A 27,758-nucleotide genomic window follows, 5' to 3' on the forward strand; every position below is an offset into this window, starting at 1 on the left:
CATCATAAAGAACATATATAAAATCAATATATAAGTATATAATGACATGATAATTATATATGTGACATATAATGGCTTGATTATATATATAATGATGTCTTAGCCAGGGCAGTTAGAGCAATAAATGGGGCATAAATTAGAAGTAAAACTATCACTGTTTACACGTAGAAAATCCCAGAAACTCCAGGAACTAGTTATTTGACAGATTAAGTACAGGGAATTATCAGGCTGCAACATCAATATACAGAAATTAGTTGCAATTCTATATTCAAATAATGAACTAGCAGGAAAATAAATCAGGAGAATAAGTCCATTGATAAGCACATCAAAAGCAGTTAAATATTTATGAATGAACTTATCAAAGTGAAAAATGTGTACATGGGAAACAATACATTGTTAGAAGAAATAGAAGCTACAAAGAGAAGGAGTTATTCGTGCTCATGAATCGGAAAAATTAGTAATTATTCAAATGGTCATATTACTTAAAGCACTATAAAATTCAGACACCCCTTTCAGAATCTCAGAACAGTCTTCAAAGAAGTAGAATCCCTCCCAAAAAAATCACAAAACTGAATTTTTTTAAGTAAAGAAAACTCCAAGTAGAAAGCCACTCCTATAATTATGATCCTCTGAACCACACTGAGTATGACCCTAGTGGACCATTGGGTAAAGACCTCACAACTTTTAAAAAGTAGTTAAAATAGAAATTCTGTTTTATCCATTTATGCCACTTAGTTTCTTACCAACAACAAAAGGACAAATTAGAAGAGATCTATGCCTCCATTCTCGTGTATATTGTTGCCTTATTTTATTGATTATTTGAAGCCATTCCTGGCAGTGCTTGGGGGTTCTCCTGGCTCAGCTCTCAGGTCCCCTGGCAGGGTAGGGACCAAATGGGATGTCAGGGATTAAACCAGGGTTGGCTGCTTGCAGGCACATGTTCTACCTACTGTCCTATGTCTAGTCCCAGCATTATTTAAAATAGCCAAAGATTAAAAGCAGTTTTAAGCACCTATCAACTAGTGATTGGATTTTAAAATATTATCTAGTTTGGCCTTAACAAAATATGAAATCCTGACATTTTGAATAACATGAAGGGTATTGTACTTAGTGAAAGAAGTCAGATGGAGAAATAATAAAACACACCATATGATCTCACATAAGAGGAAAAAACCTAACAAAATTATCAGAAGAAAGTTTAGTGGGTAAATCAGAACAAAAGGAACAATTGAATGATGTAGGAAAGAATTGAGCCTTTTACTGGTAAATGCAATATTGTACATACATAGATTGATTTTTAGTAACGTACACCTGATACATATAAAGTTGCAGCACAATGGCTTGTCAATAAAGAAAAGAAATATTTTGCTAAGTGGGGGCATGTGGGAAAAAACAGTTGGTAATCAGTTTATAGAGAATGACCCCCTCTGTACACTGTGAGGTTTAGTGTGTTCACACCCAGGCAACCAGTTCATCTCAGTCTAGGCCAGTGCCTATGTGACTATTCTTCTGTGGTAGCCAAATTATTCCCATTTTATAAGCACAAGGGATCCAACTGAGCACTCAGAGAAGAGGTGAAAAACTACCTTGGAATTAGACATTCACTGATGTCACCAAGAATGTATCAAATCTTGAATTTACTTTGCTTTTAAATTTGTAAATATGTGTAATTAAAATATTTGTTATTGTTTGAGCCATTTTACATTGAGAATTTTTAAATATATTTTATTGTGACCAACATGAATTACAAGTCTTTCACAGTTATATTTAAGGTACATAGTGACAGTAAAATAGAGCCATTCCCACCACCAGTGTTGTCCTCCCTCCACCCCTGTTCCCAGCATGCATCAGATACCACCCTCCTTGTCCTCTGGACTGCTAGTGTAATAGGTCCCCTTTGTGTATAGCTTGATGTAGATTGGGTCATTTTGAGTCTGTTATCATTGACTTTGGTTTGGTGTTTATGATCATTTTTTATTTCCACTCACTGTTCATGTCAATGTTTGCTCCTGGTACCATTCAGTTTTTATTTCCCCTCAATTTTTGAAGCAGAACAAGATGATTCAAGTTCTGTGGTTCTGTTGATAAATAAAAAAAGAAAAGAAAGAAATCTGGGAGGAACCCGTCTGGAAGCTATAAATATAGATTTAATAGAGGAAAGAAAAGGAAAAAAAAAAAAAACCTGACCAAAACACAGCAACAAATAAAACTAAACAAAAAAAAAAAAAAGGAGGGGGCTGGTGTGGCAAGGTTGTTTTTGTGTGTTTTGTTTTGTTTTATTTTGTGTTGCATAGGCACAACTGTTGAGGGAAATTGGAGAGGGAATTCCATTGCCCTAGGAGATACAGGGTTTCTCCCTCCCTTGAAGCATGCTGTCATGGAAACAACTACAGGCTCCGAACATGCTCATTGTCGAACCCCAAGGTTTTTTTATTGCCAGGAAAGCATTAAGAATATTTTTTATTGATGTAGTTTAAAACATCTTCATTGAACAATTGAGAGAAAGACCAAAACAATGAAAAACTCTCAGCCATTTGTACTGCTATTAAGAGGTAGCTTTTGCTGGTGTCTTGTCAATTAGCCAGGCTCTTCCTGTATTTCTATAGAATACTTCCAGTATCAGAATCTTCAGCCAGTCCATTTAAAGCCCAAGGACCAGAACATTGTGTGTATCAGGGTCTCAAGATAATTCAGATGTATATGCTTAAATAATCCCAGCTTTCGAGTAGCTTGAGGATAGACTCAAGGTGTATGAATTCCCAGGGGCTGATTTCCAGCATCTCAAAAAAAAAATTTTAATAAAACCAAGTACCAGCCATCTTTTTAAAAAAGACTAAGGGTGAAAAATCAATCTTCAATAAAATAAAGGAAATTTGGAATAATTAAAAAGAAAGGGAATAGAGGGCCAGAACGGTGGCACAAGCGGTAAGGCGTTTGCCTTGCACGTGCTGACCTAAAGATATCTAAAGATAGTCTTTCTTTGAGGAGAGAGAAGAAACTCGAATATGTTCCTCAGCTCAGGGACAGCATTAAAAAACAAAATGGTGAAAGTGACAGGAAAGGTAGAATAAGAATAAGACCTAGAGGTGGGTCAAAAGGTACAAAGCGCTCAAAAGATACTAAAATTTTAGTATAAAATCAACCATGAAACAAAACAATAATTAACTGCTTCTAGATTAATTTACAAATAAAATGTCACAAGTTCTGTTACAGTGTGATAGGCTTATTATTACTTCCTGTGAACACTGATAAAAACAAGTCCTAGGGGCCGGAGAGATAGCACAGCAGCGTTTGCCTTGCAAGCAGCTTTCCCAGGACCTAAGGTGGTTGGTTTGAATCCCGGTGTCCCATATGGTCCCCTGTGCCTGCCAGGAGCTATTTCTGAGCAGATAGCCAGGAGTAATCCCTGAGTGTCAACAGGTGTGGCCCAAAAACCAAAAACCAAAAAAAAAAAAAAAAAAAAAGAAGTCCTATATGGGGGCTGGAGAGATAGCGTGGCGGTAGGGTGTTTGTCTTGCATGCAGGACAGCGGTTTGAATCTCGGCATTTCATATGATCTCCCAAGCCTGCCAGGTGCGATTTCTGAGCATAGAGCCAGGAGTAACCCCTGAGCGCTGCCGGGTGTGATGTCCCTCCCCCCCCAAAAGAAACCAAGCCCTATATAAAACTGAACAATGTAAGTATCTACCCATGAGACAGTTTGAAAATATGCAATAAAATCTTCCTGTTTGACTCTGAATTTCGTGTTCAGGTAATTTTTCTCTCCTTTTTTCCAGAATGGACGCCTTCCTATCCGGAGCCAGTGTATGTTCCAACTGGCCTGGAGATAGAGCCCCTTTACCCAAATTCCAAGGAAGATACAGTTGTTTATCTAGCAGACGATGGTGCGCATATAAGACAGTATTATAAAACAGAATTCTTTAAAAATAGAATTAGTATTATAAAATAGAATTTGGCCCTGATTTAAGTTCCTTATGGCATTTGTTTTGCTATTTGTTGTGGCAAGTTCAGATAACAAAGTAACTCCTCTTCCCATAAAGATATCCAGTTACATATTGACTCAAATGTTGATTTGGTGTGAATTAGGTTTTTGAAGGATTTTTGCAGTTTATACAAAATTACTTTTAAAAGTTACTTATAAATAAGAGTGTATACAGCATCAGATGGAGAGTTATATTTAGAAAGGGTTAGGTTGCACATCTGTTTTCAAAGATAGAAACAACAGGAGTGCTGTACAATTGTTTCTTCTCCAGCAAAAGATCACATTATTGTTTTTTGGGAGGACCACATCCATTTGAATCTCGGGGTTTATTTCTAGCTCCTGGTGGTGCTCAGGGGCTGTGTAAGGTACCAGGAATTAAATCTGGGTTGGTCACATGCAATGCAAGCTCCCTAAACACTTACTATCTTTCTTTTGTTTGTTTATTTGTTTTTGGTTTTTGGGCCACACCCGGCGATGCTCAGGGGTTACTCCTGGCTATGTGCTCAGAAATAGCTCCTGGCAGGCACGGGGGACCATATGGGACGCCAGGATTCAAACCAACCACCTTAGGTCCTGGATCGGCTGCTTGCAAGGCAAACACCGTTATGCTATCTCTCCGGCCCCTTACTATCTTTCTGACCCATGATTACAATCTTTCTTTTTCTGGGGAGGAGAGGTAGAACACCGAAGTAGCAATGTCAGTGATAATGCCTGATGGGGCTCAGAGACCATCTGGGGTGCTGGGGACTGAAGCCTGGTTAGTCATGTGCAAGGCAAACACCTTACCCTCTGGATGGTCTCTGAATAAATTCATATTCTTTCAGACAATTTCTTTTAATTTCATGCCAATTCAATGCATTTCTTGGGGTTTCCATCTTTAAAAGAGTAAAATGCACCCCAGTATGTAATTAATACCTAAGTTTTACCTCTTCAAAGTGTTTTTATATATATGTTGTTTAACATAAGATTAGTATTTGTGCTTTGAGCATTCTAATAATGCAAAATCATTGTTTTGTTTTTTGGGGGAATGGAAATCTGATGATGCTCAGGGCTTACTCATGGTAAGGCTTGGGAGACCAGACAGATGCTAGGGTTTGCACCAGATTGTTCCTATGCAAGGTAAGAACTCTACCCATTCACTATCTTTCCACCCTCTAAAGCAAAATATTTTATATCTTCTACGTGGTAGCATAGGCTAATAGTCAGAAGATTTAGCAATATTCTTAACTGTGTTGCTCTGAAGAACTAATGTGAGAAAGCCCAGGGATTCCTGTACAATTTCCTCATCATAGGTTTTTGTCTTAAAGTATTTATGAAAGATATTTGGGGGATTGTTTTGTTTTGTTTTGTTTTGTTTGTAGGTTTATTTACTGTTTAGGATTAACAAAAATAGAGTAATTCAGATTGCTTTCCAAGTAAGAAATTCTGAGAGATTGTACAACAGCTAGGGCATTTTGCCTTGCATGTGGCCAGCTTGGGTTCAAAATTTGGCATCCCAGATGATCTCCCAAGTCCCCGAGGAGTTATTCCTGAGCACTGAGCCAGGAATAAGCCCTAAGTACTTCCCTAAGGACTGCAAAGTATAGCTAAAGAATAGACAGATTTTTTATTTTAAATATTTACATGAATACCCTGACCCTAAAATGTCAGCATGTAATTTAAATCTGATGTGATATTTAAAAAAAAAGTAGAATTAAGGCCAGAGAGATAAACAGTGGTAGGGTTTTTGCTTTGCATGCAACCGACCGAGGTCAGAAGGTTATTCGAATCCTGGCATCCCATATGATCCCCCGAGCCTGCCAGGAGCGATTTCTGAGCGCAGAGCCAGGAGTAACCCCTGAGCGTTACTGAGTGTGACTCAAAAATAATAATAATAATAATAATAATAATAATAATAATAATAATTAATAATAATAAATAGAGTTAGAGTCTTGCAGGAATTGGATGGCATACGTGAAGTAATTTAATAAAATTGTAATTTTGGATAACTTACAAACTTGTGTCAGTTAAAGGAGACTAATAGAGGATGATGAAGCAACACAGGATATCAGCAAGCAAGACCATCAGTCTTGACTGAGTGACCAAACAGGAAGAACCAATGGCTTCCTAGAATCTAGAACAGGGAAGGCCCTAAAAACTGGAGATGTAGAATTTTGAGCTGTCATTTATATTATTTCAAAGACATTTTTTATAGATATTGCCCCTTTGTCTTTGGCATCTGTTGTCTTTAATCAAAAATAATTCCAATTTTATAAATATTCTACTATGTAATGTTTCTTTGCCTTGCTATGATCTGTCCATATTTGGTTACCTTTAGACTTGGTGTTTGCAGAATTTCTTGAATCCAAAGATTAAACAGGTATTTATTTTCCAAATCTGGTAGATTTTTAAGTCATTATATTTCTTCAGATTTTCCCATTTTTATTTCAGTTTTATTCCCCTTAGTTTTGGATCATACCTGGTAGTGCTCAGTGCTTGCTCCTAGCTCTGTGCTCACCAATTACTCCTGACAGGGCTCATGGGACCATTTGAGGTGCCAAGTACCGAACCCATGCCAGATCTGTTCCAGTGTTCCAGGCAAATGCATTACCCATTGTACTATTATTTCATTTCTGTTCTTTGAAATACCAGTTATACATGTTTTACTTCTAGCTATGTCCCACAAGTCACCAGTTCCTTTTTCTTTCTTTCTTTCTTTCTTTCTTTCTTTCTTTCTTTCTTTCTTTCTTTCTTTCTTTCTTTCTTTCTTTCTTTCTTTCTTTCTTTCTTTCTTTCTTTCTTTCTTTCTTTCTTTCCTTCTTTCCTTCTTTCCTTCCTTCTTTCTTTCTTTCTTTCTTTTTCTTTCTTTCCTTCTTTCCTTCTTTCTTTCCTTCTTTTTTCTTTCTTTCTTTCTTTCTCTTTCCTTTTCATTTTTTTTTTGCTCTTGTGTTTGGTTAAGAATTTATGTTTGTGGTTAGATTTCACTAAATTTTTATATTTTTCAATTGGTTATTTTTGTTTTAAATTTTTTGTGTTTTTTATTTTATCTCATCTAGTAGATCATTTCAGTTATAATTTTTTTAGAAGTTCCCATTGATTCATTTACCACTTTAATTATTTTATTTTATATTGCCCTTCTGTTTACTATTTCTTTTCTTCTTAATCTCTTAATATATCTTCAAAAGCTTCTGTTAATACCAACATCTGGATTACTTTGGGGTCTGTTAAATGTGTGTGCTGTGTATGTATGTTTGTTTATTTGATTAGATCACATATTTCCACTTCTCTGTGTACTTCCTTTTTTTCATTATGCAGAACATTATGAAAGCTGAGTTTTAGGGGCTTATATTTTGTTTTTTGAATCATGTTGAATTTTTATGGTTATTTGCAGAGCATTTTGCTGCCTTGAGGCTTTATTTTATATTTTTATAAGGGTGAGTTTATTTTCATTTTGGTCTTAATCCAAAATAATTTAAATGTATTTACTCTTAAGTTTGGGCCTTTATAGAGTCACAAATGTATGATGTGCTCAGTGAAATCCTTTCACTCTGAATAAGAGAGAATTGCAGTATGTCCTAAAATTGTTTATGCTCTGGTATATCAGACCCCATTAGCACTCCTCCCCGATTTACTTCCTCATACCCTATGCCTGCATGCATTGGTCCTCAACCAAGAATTGAGGAATCATCACACAAACTGTTGGGGTTCTCCTTTTGTGCAGCTATCTTCTTTCCGATGCCCTCACTAGTACTTACAGCCCCCAAACAACAATCTTTCAGGGGAACAAAAGAAGTTCAGAAGGAAAGGCAGGATTAAACACGGGTTTACTCCAAATGCATGAAAACAACTCTCATCTTTTCTTGTCCAGATTTATAGTATAGTAAAAAGGGTAAGTTTAGGATCAGTTAGTTTATCAAACCAGAATTGTAATGAATATTGCTAATGTGAGAAACACATAAAAAGCCTTGCTGTTGAGGTACTATTGTTGTTATTGTTATAGTTTGCAAAATCATATATGGTCAACTTATTTCAAAATTTGTGGCCCTTAGTCATACTTCAATTGCACATGTTCCTAATTCTACATAAACTAGCCTATATAATGTAGACTGAAGTTGACACCTCTCTTGACTTCTCTTCTCAGTTTACAAAGAACCATGTTTTGTGTATTCCCGAGTCGGAGGCAACCGAACACCCCTGAAGCAACCTCTGGATAACTGTGATGACACTTTGATATTTGAAGCAAGGTTTGAGAGTGGTAATCTACAGAAGGTAGTCAAAGTGTAGGTCTTGTTTATTTATTTATTTGAGGAGCAATACCACCACCATCAACTGTTACTTTCTGTGTTAAGTACATTAAAGTTTTGGCATCCTTTTTCTTGAGATTACAAGTAGATATGGTTGAAGACATATGAAAGTTCTTAGACTAAAGAAATTTTGAGAATGAGGAGGTAAAGCTGAGCAGGTTTCTGTGCTGTACTTCATTTTGTTCATGGATTTGTTTTGTTTTGTTCCGTTTTTGCATTTGACTACACCAGTGTTGCTCAAGGCTTACTTCTAGCTCTATGCTCAGAGAGCACTACTGTCAGTGCAATGAGGAACCATCTGTGTGCCAGGGATCAAACCCAGGTTGACCACATGCAAAGCAAGAGCCTTTATTTGTTGCTAGACTAATTACTCTGGCCCCTGTATTATACATTTTTTGGTTTTTGGGTCACACCCGGCAGCACTCAGGGGTTACTTCTGGCTCTATGCTCAGAAATCACTCCTGACAGGCTCAGGGGACCATATGGGATGCTGGGATTCGAACCACCTTCTGCATGCTATCTCTCCAGCCCCCTGTATTATACATTTTTTTGTATTATACATTTTTAATGTTATTCTGAGTTAACATTCACAGACTGCTCCTCAAACTTGTTACTAAAATTATTCTTTGGATGTTTAGCTACCAATAGCATTCTTTTTTCTATTTTTTCGTTTCTAATTTTGGGTCACACCTGGTGATGCATGGGGCTTATTTCTGACTCTGCTTTCAGGGATCACTCCTGGCTCAGGAGACTGTATAGGGTGTTGGGTATTGAACCCAGTTCAGCCACATGCAAGGGAAGTGTCCTACCCACTGTACTATTACTCTGATTCCCAGAAAAGACCACTCTTAAAATATTGTTATGATGGGGCCGGAGAGATAGCATGGAGGTAAGGCGTTTGCCTTTCATGCAGAAGGTCATCGGTTCGAATCCCAGCGTCCCATATGGTCCCCCGTGCCTGCCAGGAGCAATTTCTGAGCATGGAGCCAGGAGTAACCCCTGAGCACTGCCGGGTGTGACCCAAAAACCAAAAAAAAAAAAAAAAAAAATTAAAATATTGTTATGAAAATTTTATAACATATAATACAGAAAATGATAGTCTTCATTAGCTACTGTGTACCCATTCAGTTATAACTATAATTATAATTATATATTATATAATTATATATTTTATATAATATATTATATACATTATATAATATATTAAGTTATATAATTCAGTTATAATTCAGGTGTGATCATTTATCTTTCTCTCTCTCACACACAAATATAAAGTGCTAATAAAATACAAAGTTACTTGAGAAAGAAAAGTAAGTCATAGCCATCTGGGTAAGTCTGTTGTACATACCATCAGTGAAATAATTTTTTCTTTATTTTAATATCCTCAATAAGTAATGAGTATATAAATAGTTATCATTATTAGTCCCTGTCCTCAAGGAGTTTAAATTTATATAGTGTTACTTTTCATCTATATGGTCAAATTAATTTATTTGTTCAGATACCTTGAGCTAGAATCTAATAGAAAACATGTCTGACATGAAAAAACACATGGGGTTCTAATTAAATTTCAAGATCCCTTTAAAAAATTTTTTAAAGTAAGCATAATTGTACCAAAATATAAAATTGTTTATTAAATATAATTTCATGTACTCTCTTGAATTACAAAGAGATCAAAAGCTTTTAGAATTAGCCCAGATACTGTTTTGCATCCAATAAAATAAAATTTCAAAGCTTTCACTTACTATTGGATACCACCCAAGTAAACATTATTCCCTCCACCCCAAAGGTTTTCTATGACTAGTTATAAGTAATATTCCTTCTTTAAACTTGAATGTCATTATTATCTTTTTATGTGCTTTTCAATCCTTCCCTTTCTGTGCATTAGGGCAGATCGTGAGTACCTGTTGACTGTACGCCCTGACCTCTTCACAAATAAGCATACCCAGTGGTACTACTTCCAGGTCACTAACACCCAAGCTGGAGTGCCCTACAGATTCACCATTATCAATTTCACCAAGCCCGCTAGCCTTTACAATAGGGGGATGCGTCCACTGTTTTATTCTGAAAAAGAGGCCACAACTAATAAGATAGGCTGGAAGCGAACAGGAGACCAAATCAAGTATTACAGAAGCAACCCGGGTCAAGATGGGCGCCATTATTTCTCTCTCACATGGACATTTCAATTTCCACATGACAAAGACACCTGCTATTTTGCTCACTGCTATCCGTACACTTACAGCAACCTGCAAGAATACCTTTCTAGCATCAACAATGACCCAGTGCGGTCCAAATTCTGTAACATACGTGTCTTGTGCCACACAATTGCTAGGAACATGGTGTACGTTTTAACTATCACTACCCCCTTGAAGAACTCTGACCTGAGAAAGCGAAAGGCTGTGATTTTGACTGCCAGGGTCCATCCAGGAGAAACCAACAGCTCTTGGATTATGAAAGGCTTCTTAGATTATATTTTAGGAGACTCAAGTGATGCGCAACTGCTCCGGGATACTTTTGTCTTCAAGGTGGTCCCCATGCTGAATCCAGACGGTGTGATAGTGGGGAATTACCGGTGTTCGCTAGCTGGAAGGGACTTAAACCGCAACTACACGTCACTCCTGAAAGAATCATACCCTTCTGTTTGGTATACACGGAACATGATCCGTAGGTAAAATAAGGCAGAGATTACTATCCTGCTTATTTACAAGACTTGGAAATAAGCATTTTGCTCCCACAATCCTATTTTTTTCTCTATTCTGTCTAACCTTCGCGAGATAGTTTATAACTAACTTTTTTATCTCTCCCTATATACCTTTCTAGCTTTCTGTTTACTTTGGGATCATGAAATTACTTCTATGTGAAAATCATATTGCTCTATGAGACATTTTATTACCAGGTTTATCAACTGTTTAAACTTTAGTGGTAAAAGTTTAATGATACATTTTAACGATACTTGGCCCTTGGAAAAAATAGGTAACTTTCAATTATTTAAAGAATCCAGAACAACAAAATAGACTTTATATTCAAAGTACATTTTCTGAATTACTGAGGAAATTGTTTTATTTTTAAATTATTTTAATATTTTATTATTAGATTTTAATATTAATTATTTTATTATTTTATTTTTAAAATTAATTTATTTTAAGACACCATGATTTATGGAGTTATTTATGATTGAGTTTCAGGCATACAATGTCCCAACACAAAGCTTAGGGATTTTTAAATAAGCATAAACATTAGCAAAAGACATCTACTAAAATCAGACATCACTGGAGTCAACATATCCATTCCAAGATTGAAAGCTCTTAACCTTCTTAGAAGGTATAAAGTCTAGAGCCAGAGATGTGACTCTGGTGGAAGTCACATGCCATAGTGGAAGAACATATGCCATGCATCTGTGAGAAAGGTCCCTGGGTTTGATCCCTTGTACCCAGCACCATCAACACACACACACACACACACACACACACACACACACACACACACACGCACGTTTTATGTCTAGACTTAATTTGACAACTATGATGCCTTGAGTAATTTAAAAACAAAACATTATTGTTTCTGGGCCATACCCGAGCCCTCGAGGACCATATATGATGCCAAAGATGGAATCTGGCTTGGCTGCATGCTAGGCAAGCACAGCACCCGCTGTACTATCACGTCAGCCCTAAAATCAAATTTTAACATACGTTTTTTTATCTACATCCTCACCTCATCGATGGGAGGATTAGTGAGTACTACTTTTTTGTTTGTTTGTTTGTTTGTTTTTGGGTCACACCTGGCCGCACTCAGGAGTTACTTGTGGCTCTGCACTCTGAAGTCGCTCCTGGAAGACACAGGGGACCATATGAGATGCTGGGATTTGAACCGGCTTTCATCCTGTGTTGGCTGCATTCAAGGCAAACGCCTTACTGCTGTGCTATTGCTCCAGCCCCCAATGAGTACCACTTTTAAGTGACCTGAATAAAATCTGAAACATTAGAAAGTTTCTTCTGTGTAGTTCTTTAACTATAAAAAGGAAAAATGGAGGCAAAATAATAGGACAACAGGTAATATGCTCGCAGCCACACATATATGATCCCCAGCTCCTCATATGTTTCTCTGAGCCTGTCAGGAGAGGGAGCGAGGATGGGAGGGAAGGAAGAAGGAAGGAAGGGGGAGGGAAGGAAGAAAAGGAAGGAAGGAAAAATAAAGTAAGGTGTCTTGATATAGATGTAAAACTAAATTAGGTTTGTTTAAATATTGCACCAAGTAATTGATAGTGCCTACATTATCTAGCTTATGGGTAAGGGGAAAAATAACCCTGTTTCAAAGTTGAGGACTTTATGGAGACCTGGAGCTCTTCAGAGACATTTGGTTTCAGCCTCAACTTATGCTTATCATATTAACCCATTTTTCTACTTAAGCACAGAGAAAGTAACTTGGAGATCCCCACAGAAAAGGATTGGAAACAGTGATTTTGTACCCCTCAAAGGTGTAGCTTCTAAGGTTCATTAATGTTATTTAGGAAGTGTTTCAGTGACTGGGAACATCCCTGTTTTCCTGAGAATGACAAACCATGAAAAGGGAGTTGACAGTGCATTGTATCCTGGGTTGGATTCTAGGGTGGAAAAGGCCATTGTTGGAAAAGCTAATGTAACCCAAATAAGATTGTGGTTGAATGACAATGATTTTTTGTTGGTTTCTTCATTTTGACAATGTACCATAGTTATGAAATATCCTAATAATAGTGGAAACTAAGTAAGAGGAGAAAGTGAAAATTTTCTCTAATCTATAAAAAAATCTTTCATCAATCAAGTTTATTTTTTATAATTTTGCACTTTTATATTTACTGCTTATATTATCTAGGCTAATATTGGACTCTTTAAAATATTCAATAATACTTAATAAATTTTACATTATTTATTAGAAATATATCAGGATAAAATCAATTCAAACTTTTGTAGCATTTTTTTAAAATAATATTCCCTACCATATTTGTTAATGTTAAATATTACTTGTCTTCTGGGGCGGGAGCAGGTAGGACATAATCATTTGCCTTGCACATGGCCAACCCGGGTTCCATCGCCAGCATCCCATATGGTCCCCTGATTCTGCCAGGGGTGATTTCTGAGTGCCGGTCCAGGAATAATCCCTGAGGGCTGCCAGTTGTGGCCCCCCAAAATAAAGAAGATGAGAATTATAGAGTAACTATGACAGTGAGAGTGTACACAAAAAAATCAAGCAATAAAGCAGAAGAATCTCGGTAAAGAAAATCTTAGGTGTAAAGCAAGTCATACCTAACTTATCGAAGACTAAAACATTTACACTTTATGGCAAATAAATTATTCCATATGTTTCTAAAATTATATGTTAATATTAAAAATAAAAATTGAAAGCTAGGATATGATAGATTTATTTGGAATTCATGCTTGTTGGTAAATCCATAATTTTGTTTATTGGAGAAAGTTGCAGAGGAGACCTTAATGTCTTTGTTGTCCTTGGTAGATTAATGGAGAAACGAGAGGTTGTTTTATATTGTGACCTTCATGGACACAGTAGGAAAGAGAATATCTTCATGTATGGCTGTAATGGCAGCGATCGATGCAAAGCATTGTATTTACAGCAACGCATCTTTCCACTCATGCTGAGCAAGAATTGTCCAGATAAGGTAAGTATCCTCTGTGATTTTTTTACTTTGACTTTACTAAATGTTCCCTACGTGAGACAGAAGAATGGGCAATCTTACACCATAAAGTTCTTTTTGTTTAGATATGTTGATCTGTTGACTTGTTCATAAAGTGACCACAAGAAACAATTCTACAAATTTTACTGACCAGTAATTTGAAATAAACAGAATAAAATGTTCTTTATCCTGCCACCATACTTAATAATGAAAGACTGACGTGTTCCTCTTAAAATCAAAGCAGTCTAGACTCTCTACTTTCTCCCATCCATTCAGCCTCATACTGTATGTTCTCACCAGTGTCAGAGGGAAATAATGGCAGACATTTAGCCCTGCACCGAGAGCCCAGGGAAGAAAGAAGTAAAAGTACAAGTCAGAGTGCAAAACACAAACACAAAAGTGAGCAAAGGTCCTAGTAAACTGGTAGCTTGTGCACCCTAGAAGCCATAGGAACAGAAGAAAACAATGATGAAGGCTAGCGATATTGTACAAAATCAATGCTCAATGTAGTTTAGAATGATGTGAGACTCAAGGTCATCCAGTTGCTGCTACTACCTTTGAGAAACTTGATTATACCAAAAACAGTTCATAACCTTCCTTGTTCATACCCAAAACAATTCATAACCTTTTGTTTCTTTGCCCTGGACCTGATATTCTGGCCCAAATTATGATTGTGGTTTAATATAAAATATGCACAATCTCTTCTGACTTGGCTGAAAATAAAATGCCAGATAAATGGTAAATGAAGAAATAACAGAAGTTTAAGATTGTCTTCAGGAATTTCACACAAAAACCTTTCAGACCTAATCACGAATTTAGCAATATTATAGTATAAAAGGCACACAAAAATGAGACCATTTCTATATACACTCAAGGAGCTATTAGAGACCAGCACTTAAAACAGTGCTATCTACTGTAGCTACAAAATAAAATGAAACATCTGCAGCAAAAGTATAACATCAAAAAGTATTTTACAAGTGAAGGAATAATTCTCTATCCTGATTATGGTTAAAGGTTACACAGATCTATACAAGTGTTAAAATTCATACAATAGAGCACAGGTAATATTTTTGTATGTTATTTTAAAAATAAAATATCACATTCTTTGTAGAGACTGCTATTATACCATTGTTTTAGGACAGCTTTTAAAATACTCTTTCCTTGAAAAAGAAAGCATCAAATTCTATTCTGATAATAGACAACACATATCTTGTCTAAACATACTTACACTGTATTCTATAGCTTGTTCATAGCATAGAATTTTGTTGCAATACTATCAAGAGTCTTGAAAGCCTCTTATATATAGATAAATAGTAAAATATAATGCCCAAAATTAAAATGTAAGTATCTGAAAATGCAAATATGTCACCCTCAAGTGAATTCTTTTTATGGCTCTGGAAATAGAAGCAGCCCTTGAAGCTTCTGAGAGTGTTAGTACCTTAGTACCGCTACTTTAATTTTTTTTTGTTCTACTTCTTAATAAAGGCATTGTTGACAGAAAAATAATAACTCATTTTATTTGCTTTTTAGTTTTCATTCTCAGCTTGCAAGTTTAATATCCAGAAGAGCAAAGAGGGAACAGGAAGGGTGGTAATGTGGAGAATGGGAATCAGGAACAGCTTTACAATGGAGGCCACTTTTTGCGGATCTACTCTGGGTAAGGCCAAACGTTCTCATTCATGACTTGGAATCAAGGACATATTTTTAAGGTAAATAGTAGTAGAGATGCTATAGCTCATAAGAGAGCCCTTTCTTTCTGCATACCTAATACTGATACAGTAATTAGATTAACTAACCTAATCAATAGATTGAATGAAAAAGCTCACAGTACATGTTTGTATCTGTAAATCGTATTTTTTGTTTAGAAAAGAAAGTTTTAGCATATAAATAGAATACCTAGTTTGTTTTTTATAAACAGGAAATGATTCTAACAATTTTAATTAAAAAACAATGCTCATAGTTAAAATATCAGGTCAAAAGAATTTTTAAAGGATTTTCTATTTGCAAGGCAAAAATAGACTTCATTGTTTTTTGTTATATTTTAATGGAAATTCTTTGTTTTTTTGAATTAAATAAAAGTGTGCTGTCTAATGTCACTTAAATTATTAATCGCCTGTTGTACTTATATTACTTCATATTAAGATGATCATCATGTCAGAAAATATTAATTCAAAGGAATTTCTAGAAACCCATATGTGTAAAATCTGGCTACATTTTAAAGCATTTTAAAATTAAAAACACTATTAGTAGTGATGAAAACTCTTGCGATATTCAAGTTTTTCTCTATCTTATTATCAGTATATTTATAACTGCTATACAAGAATTCCATAACATAATTAATGAATCTGCCTTATAAAAGACTAACCTATCAGTTTGAACCAACTAGGTTCAAACCTAATAAGCTTTGAACTAGGTAGTGAAGAGACTATGAGGAAAACATAAGTAACCTATCTAGAGAAAGAAATTAGAGAGAACAGGAATTGAAATCGCAGTGGATATTTTGCTTGTCCTATCTGTTTTGTAATTTAGGCCTACCCGCTGAGATAAACTTACTGATGTTTTAGGTAGTAAACGAGGTACTCATTTCAACACAAAAGACCTGGAGTCAATGGGATATCATTTTTGTGATTCTCTCTTGGATTATTGTGATCCTGATCGGGCTAAGGTAAGAAAAGTCCACTTGGTGATGCATCAGCCTCCAGTTTATAACATAACATAAACAGCCCATTATTGACCTAAAGCAATTGATCCCTTCACCATTCTGTCAGTGTTTCAAAACTAGGAAGCAGGGAGAGATGGTACCTTAAGTATTAGTATATATTATTACAGATTTTTATAAATATTCAGTTCATTTAATTTGGAAGCAGTTATTTTTATCATTATCTAATTAATCATTTTTCCCATAAGTATTACCAATGCCTAAAAGAATTGGAAGAAATGGAAAAACATATAAACTTGGATAAAGTCTTAGATGATTCAGATACTTCTCTGAAAGAAATTTCCTTGGATCTAGAGTCTAGGTAAGTCTGGACATAGTATGTAAAATAATATAATTTGTTGTAATGGTTTACTATGCTCTATAATAGCACAGTGTATATAATTACAAGTCTAAACTGAAAATCTTGTCTATCGATGGAATGTATTTTTCCCACAAACATTTATTAATCAAACTTTATTGATTCATTACTAAGCAATATTAAATGAAAACCTACTATATTACTACATGTAAAAGCATATGCATACTTTAAATGCAACAATCACCATTAAAATCCGTATTTTAAATTATAACTAATATTTATAGATGCACATAAGCACTTTAAAATTAATGAATAATAGGTACATGATTCAGTGTTAAGGGATTGCTATCAAAAGAAGAAAGATAAAAATTTTAATCCAGGGGTCAGAGCGATAGTGCAAGCAGTAAGGCGCAAGCAGTAAGCAGTAAGGCTAGCACCTTGCATGTGCTAGCCTAGGACAGACAGCGGCTCGATCCCCTAGTGTCCCATATGGTCCCCCACGCCAGGAGTGATTTGTGACTGCATAGCCAGGAGTAACCCCTGAGCATCAACGGGTGTGGCAGAAAACAAAATAAAACAAAAAAAATTATTCCAATTCCTAAAAAAAGGATGGACAAATATCTGATGCCCCCATTTATTTATGATTTTCAGAAACTGAATTAGTTCCCCTTCAACCTCCAGTGTAGCAAATAAGTTTGTTTTTAGATGGAAACTATCATTTTTAACTTAAGGATTTGTTTATTTTTTATTTTTATTTATTTTTTTTTGTGGTTTTTGGGTCACACCCGGCAGTGCTCAGGGGTTATTCCTGGCTCCAGGCTCAGAAATTGCTCCTGGCAGGCACAGGGGACCATATGGGGCGCCGGGATTCGAACCAATGACCTCCTGCATGAAAGGCAAACGCCTTACCTCCATGCTATCTCTCCGGCCCCCAAGGATTTGTTTATGTTGATGTATTCCAATCAAGATCAGTCATTAAGATGTATATAACTATCGAATATCTATACCACCTTTGTAAATAAGATGGACTTTGAAATATTTCTATTGTTTCAGTAGGATAATAAAGCAAAAATAATAGTTGTGATATTAAAATGCCACACGAACATTCTGTAATGCTAAAAAAATTTTTTTTGTAGTAGCCACGGCTCTGACAGTTCAGAATCAAATGACTCTCCACCTTACCTCCTCAAGATAGCTTCTCAGGTATGACTGAAATTTTCTAAGCTCTGTATGTATTAAGTAGGTACTCTTCTTATTGTGACTGACAATTAGGCAAGATGCAAATGAAATAATTTTGTATAGTGATAATAGTAAAAGTATAGTAATAGTACTGTCTGGTAATAATCATTTTCTATCTATTTCATATCTTCATAGAATATTCTCTCCTTTTGGGTTTATTGATGAGAACAGTTAAGATTCAGAGATATTAAATTCTCAAAAGCCACATCATTTGTCAGTGATATTAACAGATCTGACTGCTAGCTGAATATTCATTTTTTTCACTTCTTACACAACTATTTACCAAGCTGCAAATGCATATTGGAACTAAGAGTTGTGAACAAAATGAAAACAAAACAAAACAAAATGTTCTCAAGCCAGGAAGATGACTCAAAGAGCCAAAGCATATGCTCTGCATGATGGAGGCCTAAATTCTATCCCTAGCACCACGTGATTTATAGAGCACCAAGTCAGGAATAGACCCTGCTCAAGGTCAGATGTGGCCCCCAAATATAAAAAAAATAAAAGAAAATAAAACCTTTCCCTTTTATTCTGGCTTATTAAAATTTTATAAACTGTCAATCCTTGACAGCACTATTCCACAAGACTGTCCTCCTGTTTGTTGGTTTGTTAATCTGAGACTGTCTTCATTTTTCCCTGAACTTGAGCACTTTTTTTGTACTTTAAGAACTTTGAATATATTGACACTGTATCTTTTGGCCTCCGAAGTCTCTAACAAGAGCTTATTGAAGATCTCTTGCATAAGTTTGTTTTTTATCTTGTTACTCAAAGATTCTCTCTCTCTCTCTCTCTCTCTCTCTCTCTCTCTCTCTCTCTCTCTCTCTCTCTCTCTCTCTCTCTCTCTCTCTCTATCTATCTCTCTCCCCTTTACTTTGATTTGATGATAAAATGTCAAGGGATTCTTTTTTAGTTCACATTCCTTGGAGCTCACTTAGTTCCTTACATGCTTACATTGATAGCTTTTTTTATTCTAATTTGAAAAGTTATTCATGATGGGCATTTCTTTTTTTTTTTTTTTTTTTGGTTTTTGGGCCACACCCAGTAACGCTCAGGGGTTACTCCTGGCTATGTGCTCAGAAGTTGCTCCTGGCTTGGGGGACCATATGGGACACCGGGGGATCGAACCGCGGTTCGTCCAAGGCTAGCGCAGGCAAGGCAGGCACCTTACCTTTAGCGCCACCGCCCGGCCCCATGATGGGCATTTCTGATTTGCTCAAAGTCTGTGATATCTGAGGCAGAAACAAAAACAAAACCCAGAAGCTATCCAGTCATGCTGCTTCACTGTTCTTAAGATTCCTCACCAGACTTCTTCCCTTTTCTTTCTACCCTGAGAGCCTCATGTAATTTCTATTTATGATACCCAGAGTATTTAGGTATCTGTTTATTGGAAAGACTAGGAAAAGAACTTCTCCATCTTCTATAGTCTATGTCTATGTCTATGTCTCAAATTAGGCTAGTATGCATGGACTGTCTTTGATGTTGATTGTATGTATGTTTCTTTTACCTAGATAAAAAATAGCAAAAAACATCTAAAAACAAAAAGGCAAAGAAATTCTTCCTTGACAAGAAATCAAGATTTTAGAGAAGAGCTGGAGGTAACTAGCCATTGATCTACTTGTTAACAGCCTTTTGAAAACCTCAAGAGATTGTCAAGACACCACATTTCACTGCCATAATTACAAAAGATTGTCATGCCCTGCAAATGTGCTCATTATTCAAAGTTTTTTTTAAAAAAAAAGCTGTCCCAGTGTTACTTAAAATCAGGGAGCAACAATCAACGATTATATGGCAATGATGATTATGAATTGAAATGTCAGATATCCTCTTTGACTTCAGTTTTTTTTTTTATTTTTGTTTTTGTTTTTTGTTTTTTTTTTTTTTGGGCCACACCCTGTGACGCTCAGGGGTTACTCCTCGCTATGTGCTCAGAAGTTGCTCCTGGCTTCTTGGGGGACCATATGGGACGCCGGGGGATCGAACAGCGGTCCGTCCTAGGCTAGCGCAGGCAAGGCAGGCACCTTACCTCCAGCGCCACCGCCCGGCCCCTTCTCCCAGAAAATAGTTCTTAACCTAATTGGAAAGAAAGTACAAGAGGGAAGGTTTTTGCCTTGCATTCAGTTGATCCTGGTTTGAATTTTGATACCACACATGATCAAGGTTCATTCCTAAATACAGACCCAGGAATAGCACCTAAGTATTGAGAAGTATGGCTAAAAAAAAGAAAAAAAAATGAAAAAGAAAAATTTGCTTACCGTATATACTCGAGTAGAAGCCGAGATTTTTGGTACAAAATTTGTGCTGAAAACCCCCGAACTCGGCTTATACTTGGGTCATACAGGTTATTTGATTTGATGTGCGCACAGTGCACATCGTCTCCAGTCGATTCTGCCGTCTGCTGGAGCGGGCGGTGCTTCAGGTCAGTCCACAAGTCGAGGCTGAGCTGAAGAGATAGGGCTGAATTGAACTGAACTGAACTGGATGCCACTGAACTATTTAACCCACAATATTCTGCCCTTTGTATGAGACCGAAAGCAGTGATGACGATATCTGTGAATTTAGATGTGATGATGACAATGTCTATGCTGATGCCCTCACCTCAGATACAGCTGAACTCTGTTTGGACATACAGATGAGGAGGAGGAGGAATCCAGTTTTGAAGGATTTTAACCTTTGTGATTTAGCTTGATTACCTGTTAAGCTATGGTTTTCTGCACTTTATTCAAAGTTTTAAAGTTATTGTTGCTACTTTACAGTTTTTCTTTAGCAATAAATATTGAAAAACATGATTTGGGCATATATTTTTATTTTTGAAATTTACCAGTGGCTGCTGCATTTTCCACCTCAGCATATACTCGAGTCACTGTTTTCCCAGTTTTTAGGGTAAAATTGGCGGGCAGGGGGGAGCTTATGCTCAGGTTGGCTTATACTCGAGTATATAATTTACTATTCACAGAAGTACCTTAACTTTAACAGAAGAGAGGCATATCTTACAAATAAGCAATTTTTTAATTTCACTTAGCTTATTTTATAAAATATTTGAGGCACCTTACAAAGATGTTTCCAGGATATCTATAAGAAATGAATTAAAACCAAGAAAAATAAAATGGCAATTCTAAAGTTTAAAAGAGTAAGTAGTTCTAAGAGATCAGCTACAACAGTTTTAGCATGAGGTATTTAGAAAGCCCACTCATTGGCAATAATTAGCAAAAGTTATTTTTAACCCTTTCTGAAGTCCCTGGAGATTATTCTAGAGGCCTACAGCAAATGAAAAAGAAAACCATCTGCTCAGAATAAACTATTAAATTTTGGTTAGGTTAAAATGTGCAGCCTTTGGTATTGAATCAGGACTGATTGCTCACTACCCTCCCATTATATAAGGATGAAACTCCAACCCAGACTGGTGCACCCAAGAACACAGCTACCCCTGTCCACAGCACCAAAAGAGCTCTTTTCCAAGTAAGGCCATCAGCTCATAAAAAGCTGAGAATGACATGAGAAGTTCATCAAAATATGGAGAACTATTCATCTTTGTACTACTTCTTGAACTGGAATAATCAAATTAACATTAGACAGATTAACCAAAGGGAAGAAATGAAATCTACCTTATTATCCTAAGTGACATCCACGTACCACTCATAGAGGTCAAGGACCAGAAAGTAAAGTGAGCTACAGTTCTGGGTCTTTCAGTGTATTTTATTTTTTAATTGGGGCATCATTAATTAACAATGCTGTCAACGACAAGTTTCATGCATACAATGTTTCAGCTCTATGTCCTCCACCAAAATGTCCACTTCCTTCCACCATTGTCTCAGGATCCTCTCCTGCCCATGCCCTTAGGTAAGCTCAGTTTTGAAGAAGACCAGCTCTCAGATTTTCTGTTTTTGTTGTCTGTGACCTTTCACTATTCCCATTCTGCTTTCTTTACATCTTACATCTAAGAAAGGTCATCTGTATCTGTCCCTCTCTTTCTGACTGACTTACCGTATTTTTCATACCATAAAACTCACCCCCCCGCCCAAAGTGTGTCTTATGGAGTGAATGCCACATGAAGCTGAAGCCTGGGTGCAGGGGAGGAGAGTGTCTAAAAACTATGTGCATCTTATAGAGCAAAAATTACAATAATTTAGTATGATATCCTCCAGTTTCATCCATATGGCAACAGGTTGCATGATTTCATATTTTCTCATATAGCCAAACAGTTTACATTGTGTGTGTGTGTGTGTGTGTGTGTGTGTGTGTGTGTGTGTGCGTGTGTATTCCACTGCATTTCTATCCAGCTATCTACTCTTTGACACTTTGGTTGTCCTAAAAATGTCAAATATAGGCCATATGTGTAACATTATTACTATAGGACCTCCCATATACATGGAGGGTCATGGAATTAACATGCTGTGGCCTTTTCACAATGCAAAAAAACAAAAGCACATATTTCTAGAATGTATCTTCATAATTAAGGGGTGGGGAGAAAAGCAAGCAAACAACTGCATGTTTGATTTTTTCTTTTTGGTTTTAGGGTGCTTTTTTGTTTTGTTTTGATTTTGTTTTGGGGCCACACCCAGTGACACTCAGGGGTTACTCCTGGCTATGCACTCAGAAATCGCTCCTGGCTTGGAGAACCATTTGGGACACCGGGGGATCGAACCATAGTCAGCCGCATGCAAGGCAAACGCCCTATCACTGCTCCACCGCTCTGACTCCCAACTGCATTTTTTGTTTTGTTTTGGTTTTTGGTTTTTGGTTTTTGGGCCACACCCGGTGATGCTCAGGGGTTACTCCTGGCTGTCTGCTCAGAAATAGCTCCTGGCAGGCACGGGGGACCATATGGGACACCGGGATTCGAACCAACCACCTTTGGTCCTGGATCGGCTGCTTGCAAGGCAAACACCGCTGTGCTATCTCTCCGGGCCCCCCCAACTGCATATTTTTAACGGTATTGTTTCCCTTCTGGTTCTGTGTCTCATCAGGTTTATGATAAAAGAAATTTAATGCAAAAAGACAAAGAATCAGATTCTGATGCAAAAGGTAATGTCCTGCTTCTATGTCTGGTGAAGTCCTAAGGAAAAATGCAATACAGTAGTGTGGTCAGATCATAAGAGAACTCAGAGAAAGAAGTGGTCAGTTGCTTTCGTGGGCCTATTTGCAGAAATTCAGTAAGTGGGTGGGTCCATGGGAATGGAGCTTGTTCTTGAGAGATATTCTTTTGTGTTTTTTGTTTGTTTGTTTTCTTTCTTGGGGTTTTTTTTGGGGGGGGAAGGGGTCATACTCAGCAGCACTCAGGGGTTACTCCTGGCTCTATGCTCAGAAATCGCTCGGGGGACCATATGGAATGCTGGGATTCGAACCTCCGTCCTTCTGCATGCAAGGCAAATGCCTTACCTTCATGCTATCTCTCCAGCCCCTTAAGGGATATTCTTGACTTGAAATGTTTTTCTTAAACCTATATAAGGATTTCTTGTTTTACAAATCATTTTGGTTTTTCCATTTGATAATGTAGTAGCAGTTAATCCCACAAGAGAATTGAAAATAAGCAATCAAGATCTATCTAGTAAATCTGATTTTAACTTTTTTTTTGGTTCTTTTGCTTTTTGTTTTTTGTTTTTGGGTCACACCCGGCAGTGCTCAAGGGTTACTCCTGGCTCCACACTCAGAAATCGCTCCTGGCAGGCTCAGGAGACCATATGAGATGCTGGGATTTGAACCAATGACCTTCTACATGAAAGGCAAATGCTATCTCTCTGGCCCCCTGATTTTAACTTAAGCATGTATTTCTGACTTGATAAAATTTCTGGTTTATTAGTTTTATTTTATTCTAATTGAAACAACATTAATTGGTAAAGATGGTTAATTTTAATGAATTCATTCCCTACACTTACATCAAAGTGTCAATATTTTGAGCCAGAGAGATAGTCCAGGAATTAAGGCACTTGCCTTGCATGTAGCTCACCCAGGTTCAGTCACCAGCACCCTATATAGTTCCCTCAATTCCTGCCATGAATATCCCACGAATATCCCACAGGATATAGGTCCAAAACAAAACAAAAAGTACAACATATCAAGATCCCTTCACAGTTCACTGGATCTTTCAATCCTTTCAATCTCCTTCATAAACTCAGTCACATAATCTCAGACACAAAATTTCAGAGTCTGGGGGTCTTTTTTCACTGGCCATAGTCAATGCCTTTGGTTTTTTCTTTAAACTCCACATGACTGAAAAGCTATTTGATATTTTTCTCTTCAGCTTAATTCACTTAACATGATCCCCTCCAATTCCTCCAGGTTTGCTTTGTGGCAAACGGCAAGGTTTCATCTTTTCTAATAGCTAAAAGGTAGCCTACTGTGTATATGTATCATGGCTTCTTCATCTTCATGAGATTTCATCTCATCTTCTCATCTATTTATTGTAACATACTTGAATTGCTAACAGGTCTTCCCTATAGTGAAGGTAGGTGTATATATTTTTTATTATTTTTGGGGTGCTCTTCAGATACCCTGGAGCTGAATTGCTGGATCATATTTCTAGATCATATTTCTAGAGACCATTATTAATTTTTTATATATTTATTTAAGTACCTTGATTACAGACATGATTGTAGTTGGGTTTCAGTCATATAAAGAACACTCCCCTTCATCAATGCAACATTCCCATCACCAATGTCCCCCATTTCTCATGTCTTGTATATTAGCCCTTTGAAAGATTTCTGTGTGAATATTTTTCCCATTCAGTAGAATATTTGTTTAGTTTAATGATGGTTTCTTTTACTATACATGTTTTTGATTTGATGAAATACATATTTATTTTGTTTTCCTTTTATTTTGTTCTCCCCAGAGACACCACTGAAATGAACTAAGGCTTTTGGTTTTGGTGGTGGTGGTGGTTTTTGTTTTGTTTGGGGCTATACCCAGTGGTGCTTACAGGTTACTCCTGATTCTGTGCTCAGGGATCACTCCTGATGACACTTTGTGATTTATAAAAGGTGTTGGATTTCAACCTGGGTCTGTTCACATGCAAGGCAAACACACTGTACTATCACTCTGGCCCCCTGTGAAATGTTTTGCCTATATTTTCTTCAGTGTAGTTTTTTAAGTAGGAGGTCTAACATTCAAGTCCCTAATGCATTCTGCATTGACTTTTTGCATGGTGTGAGATAATATCTATTTCATACTTTTCAAAGTGGTTTGTTCAGTGGTTTATTGTAAAGGCTTTATTTTCTGTTAACTAGCTTTGTCATAAGTTAATTCCATCTATGTGAAGATCTATTTCTGATGTTCTGAGTGGTACTAGGAATCAAACCCAGGTTGGCCCCTACCTGCTGTACTGTCTCTCCAGCCCCAAGCTTTTAGTTTTATTATACACATCTTTCACTTATTTGGTTGATTTATACATATTTATTTGAAGTTTCATTTTATTTTCTATTCCCCTCAATTTCCCCATCCCTTCATTGTTGATATTGTGTTGTTCAGGGGTTCACACATGCATGAATGGTGTCACACATTTTAGCTGTGATACTTTTCAGGTGATCACACAATCAGGTGTGTGTATACACTCAGTTGAGATGTTCTCTAAGTTTTTATTCCTCTGGTTATGATGCTTGTATACATTCTCATCAAGGGTTGCAATCTTTGGTTGAGATGAATTTATTTTCATTCTCATTTTCATTAATCCCCTTCTAACAATTTTGATATGTTTTTCAATTTTTACTTCTTTATCTTGGCCTGAGTCTTGAACAATATATAATTTAAGCACTATTTAAATTTTACCTATAATTATTGTTAAATATGGATGTATATTAATATGTTTCTACCAAACTTACTTCTAAAAATCTAATTATATAGACACATCCATATATACATTATTATTCAATTAGATTATAACAGGCTAATTAAAAATATAATGAGAGTAAAAAACCACATCAAAGGAGGAGAGAATTCTACTGTAATTAAAATAATTACATCACTTGAACCTTAATTAACTTCTTTCTAATAATGTAATGATCAGGAAAACAAATTAGTCATTTATATATATAACATATATTATTCTCTTTAAAATTTAATACCAAAATATTATAAATAAAGAGCACCCTTTAGAATACTTTAGGCTCTTTTACATATAGTCATGTTAATCACACAGCCAATTGTGTTTTGTATCTATATTTTGTTCCAATAGAGTATAAATTTCTTTATATGATAATAGAAAGTAGAAAACACTTTTTGTTTCATGAAACATATATCATTATAATAGCAACCATGACCAATCATTTATTTAGCTACCTCTGTTTTTTGGTGGGATGGGTGATTTGGGGCTACACTCAGAAATGCTCAGGGCTTACTCCTGGCTTTGTGCTCAGAGATCATTTCTGACAGGGCAGGAGATCATATGTGGTACCAGAAATCAAACCAGAACTCAGGTTAGCTATGTTCAAGGCAAGTACCCTACTCACTATACTATGTTCAGGTTATATTATTGTAAATAATAATGAACTTGAAACTGTATTTTTCTTATTTATTTATAATAGATTTCTAAAAAGGAATTGCTCACCCATAGGGTATGAGAGTTTTTAGACTTTTGCTATAAATAAGCATGCAAAAAAATTCAAAATTTTGACAATTTGTATGATTCATTGAACTAAACTACTGATTATGGAATTCATTTACAAAGTTAAAAATATAAAAGAATCATGGGCCCGGAGAGATAGCACAGCGGCGTTTGCCTTGCAAGCAGCCGATCTAGGACCAAAGGTGGTTGGTTTGAATCCCGGTGTCCCATATAGTCCCCCGTGCCTGCCAGGAACTATTTCTGAGCAGACAGCCAGGAGTAACCCCTGAGCACCACTGGGTGTGGCCCAAAAACCAAAAAAATAAAAATAAAAAATAAAAAAATAAAAGAATCAGTTATTTTCCAAGTACTAATGATATTTAATCCTCTTTTTTTTTAGAAATAAGACAATAAATCAGATGATTGTATATTTGATTTTTTTCATAAGAGCTAATCAATCTTTGGGTGAGTAAAAAAGGAATAATAAGAAAAAGTTAGTGGTCACCTCTCTGAATGGGAGCTAATTAATGAATATGCATCTGACCAAGATCTACTATAGGAAATTTGATGATCTTCAAATTAGATAGCCAGACAATTTTGAATCTCAAATTTTAATTTTTTTCTCTACCTCTAGAATACATAGAAATGGCACCAATGGATGTGTCCACCAATGGATGGACACAATAGCACAGTGGTAGGGTATTTGCCTGGCATGTGGCTGACCCAGGATGAGCCTCAGTTCGATCCCCAGCATCCCATTTGGTCCCTCAAGCCAGGATCAATTTCTGAGCATATAGCCAGTAGTAACCCCTGAGTGTCACTGGTGTGCCCTCCCCACAAAAAGGAAGAAATGGCACCAGTGAAAATGTGTTAATATGTTAGTTTGTTCATTTGTTTTCTTGTAATTTTTGGTTTACTCCAAAACAGTCATTTTCACCTTATTACCTAATCTTTTTATTCCTATCTCACTGACTATTAAAGCAGAAAAAAGCCATAAAAATACTAATTTCACTTTTCCCACATATTGCAGGTTTCAGTCTCA

General features: G+C 36.3%; 1 protein-coding gene across 1 annotated transcript in view; it reads left to right on the plus strand.

Annotated features, from left to right (window-relative positions):
• Nucleotides 1-27,758, plus strand: part of AGBL3 (AGBL carboxypeptidase 3) — a 66,049-nt gene that overhangs the window by 11,975 nt on the left and 26,316 nt on the right. Inside the window, exons 4-13 of the mRNA XM_049782454.1 lie at nucleotides 3,777-3,884; nucleotides 8,103-8,241; nucleotides 10,151-10,930; nucleotides 13,750-13,912; nucleotides 15,458-15,584; nucleotides 16,492-16,592; nucleotides 16,835-16,947; nucleotides 18,081-18,147; nucleotides 19,692-19,778; nucleotides 23,148-23,205. Coding sequence (XP_049638411.1) covers nucleotides 3,777-3,884; nucleotides 8,103-8,241; nucleotides 10,151-10,930; nucleotides 13,750-13,912; nucleotides 15,458-15,584; nucleotides 16,492-16,592; nucleotides 16,835-16,947; nucleotides 18,081-18,147; nucleotides 19,692-19,778; nucleotides 23,148-23,205 — 1,743 coding nt within the window. The remainder of the gene's footprint in view (nucleotides 1-3,776; nucleotides 3,885-8,102; nucleotides 8,242-10,150; nucleotides 10,931-13,749; nucleotides 13,913-15,457; nucleotides 15,585-16,491; nucleotides 16,593-16,834; nucleotides 16,948-18,080; nucleotides 18,148-19,691; nucleotides 19,779-23,147; nucleotides 23,206-27,758) is intronic.

Source organism: Suncus etruscus, chromosome 1, assembly GCF_024139225.1.
Source record: "Suncus etruscus isolate mSunEtr1 chromosome 1, mSunEtr1.pri.cur, whole genome shotgun sequence".
NCBI classification, from domain to species: Eukaryota; Metazoa; Chordata; class Mammalia; order Eulipotyphla; family Soricidae; genus Suncus; species Suncus etruscus.